The sequence below is a fragment of the Borostomias antarcticus genome (genome assembly GCF_949987555.1).
Source record: "Borostomias antarcticus genome assembly, contig: scaffold_669, whole genome shotgun sequence".
Lineage (NCBI taxonomy): Eukaryota > Metazoa > Chordata > Actinopteri > Stomiiformes > Stomiidae > Borostomias > Borostomias antarcticus.
Window position 1 is genome coordinate 1 of NW_028176064.1, and position 2,500 is coordinate 2,500.

The 2,500-nt window shown below is 51.2% G+C and overlaps 1 protein-coding gene across 1 annotated transcript in view; it reads left to right on the forward strand.

Moving 5' to 3' along the window:
• Window positions 1–541: 541 nt before the first annotated feature.
• Window positions 542–2,500, forward strand: part of LOC311328876 (intermembrane lipid transfer protein VPS13B-like) — a gene marked incomplete at its 3' end in the record, with an annotated part of 13,494 nt that continues 11,535 nt past the window's right edge. The window contains exon 1 of the mRNA XM_084462778.1: window positions 542–661. Coding sequence (XP_084318904.1) covers window positions 595–661 — 67 coding nt within the window. The 5' untranslated portion in view covers window positions 542–594. The remainder of the gene's footprint in view (window positions 662–2,500) is intronic.

Consider the following 2,500-nt stretch of genomic DNA (forward strand, 5'->3'; position numbering starts at 1 on the left):
AGGCTGTTCATTTGTGATAACTGTCCCTGCTGTGCTTTCCTGTCACAGAGTCGTCACAGTAGAGGGGGGGGGGGGGGGCTGGAGGTTGCCATGGTGATGAAGATGATGATGAATGGTTAAGTTAGAAGCCTACAATCAAAATGTTGCTGTTGAATGATATTAGAGAACATTTAGCAGATAATAGTAGCAAATATCAAAGATATTTACCTTCATCTCCCACAACCAATGAGCAGCTTCCAGTTTGGGTTCAACCAATGAGCAGCTTCCAGTCTGGGTTGAACCAATGAGCAGCTTCCAGTCTGGGTTGAACCAATGAGCAGCTTCCAGTCTGGGTTGAACCAATGAGCAGCTTCCAGTCTGGGTTGAACCAATGAGCAGCTTCCAGTCTGGGTTGAGCAGCCGTGTTCATCCAGGGAAGGGGCCAGGGCAGCCTGTTTAACCCGTCATGTCACTGTTTCTGTGTGTGTGTGCGTGTGCGTGTGTCCAGGGGGGACTCTGTGCCCGCGGGGGAGGACTGCCTGCTCTCGGACACGGTGACGCTGGAGCAGAAGACGAGCAGCATCGGGGGGCGCCGGTGGGAAGGTCAGCCTCTGGATGCAGTGGATGCTGCCCAAGGTCACCGTCCAGCTGTTCACCCCCGACCCCACCTCCAGAAAGACAGGTACACCCGACCCCACCTCCAGAAAGACAGGTACCCCCGACCCCACCTCCAGAAAGACAGGTACACCCGACCCCCACCTCCAGAAAGACAGGTACCCCCGACCCCACCTCCAGAAAGACAGGTACACCCGATCCCACCTCCAGAAAGACAGGTACCCCCGACCCACCTCCAGAAAGACAGGTACCCCCGACCCCACCTCCAGAAAAGACAGGTACACCCGACCCCCACCTCCAGAAAGACAGGTACACCCGACCCCACCTCCAGAAAGACAGGTACACCCGACCCCACCTCCAGAAAGGACAGGTACACCCGACCCCACCTCCAGAAAGACAGGTACACCCGACCCCACCTCCAGAAAGACAGGTACCCCTCCTCACCCGCTACAAACAGCAACACTACACACACACAGCATTCTGTCAACTCACGTTATTCCGCGTTTTGTTGGTGCATTTTTCGACATTGAGTGCTACACTAGCATTGAAGCGAGGGTTTGACTTACTAAGATCTTCTTACTAAGAAGTCGCACTGAAACGGACGTTTGAGATCATCTAACTTCTGTAGTAGTGACGTATTTCCGACGCAAACAAGCTATGAGGGTGGGGACATATGTTTAGAGGAATTTGATTGGAACAAGTGGACGGGTTTTAAGAACTTTAGACAGATTCGATAGAAGGATAGCATTGATTGACAGGTGGATGTTGTGAGATTATTGGCCTAAAATCTAAGGTACCTGTTGTCGTAATTGCAAGTGGCCTACCGTTTTCCAGGAAGTAAGAAATTATATACTTTGATATAAGATTACAACAAAAGTAGAATTGTGTATTTTTTTTGGCATACATCGTTGAATAGGTGAACACTATGACCAATTATGTGAACCAAAATGGGACAGAATGCTTTTTTCATTTCAGTGCGACTTTAAATAAAGTATGCTAAAGAGAAACCTGTTCAACCTGCGCAACAGAGCGTTCAGCTGCATAGACAGCAGCGCTGAGAGACAGGCCTGGGAGACCCCTGGGAGACCCCACCCCAGGGAGACCCCAGGAAGACCCCAGGGAAACCCCAGGGAGATCCCAGGGAGACCCCAGGGAGACCCCAGGGAGACCCCAGGGAGAGCCCAGGGAAACCCCAGGCAGACCCCAGGGAGACCCCAGGGAGAGCCCAGGGAAACCCCAGGGAGACCCCAGGAAGACCCCAGGGAGACCCCAGGGAGAGCCCAGGGAGACCCCAGGGAGACCCCAGGGAGACCCCAGGGAGAGCCCAGGGAGACCCCAGGGAGACCCCAGGCAGACCCCAGGGAAACCCCAGGGGCTGACCAGAGACTGCCTGACCCAGAGGCACCGAAGTGCACAGTTACTAAATGTCTGGGTATTGTGCGGCTCCATCTTGTCACTGGCTCTAAACCATCTTTAATTTCACCCAAAAGCTCTGAAATGGCCTCGTTGGACAGGTGATATGATGGACAGGTGATATGATGGACAGGTGATATGATGGACAGGTGATATGATGGACAGGTGATATGATGGACAGGTGATATGATTGATAGGTGATATGATTGACAGGTGATATGATTGACAGGTGATATGATTGATAGGTGATATGATTGACAGGTGATATGATTGACAGGTGATATGATTGATAGGTGATATGATTGATAGGTGATATGATTGATTTTTTTTGGTCTTCTGACATTTCAGAAAAACATAGCGTCTTTGGTGTATTTTGGGGTTTGCAGACGCCTCCTACTTGCTACGATGAGGAGCATCAGTCATCTTTGTGAATGTGTGTCTGGGTTCAAACCTGCTCCATTCCTCTTCAAATACACACGCAATCATCTGCCCA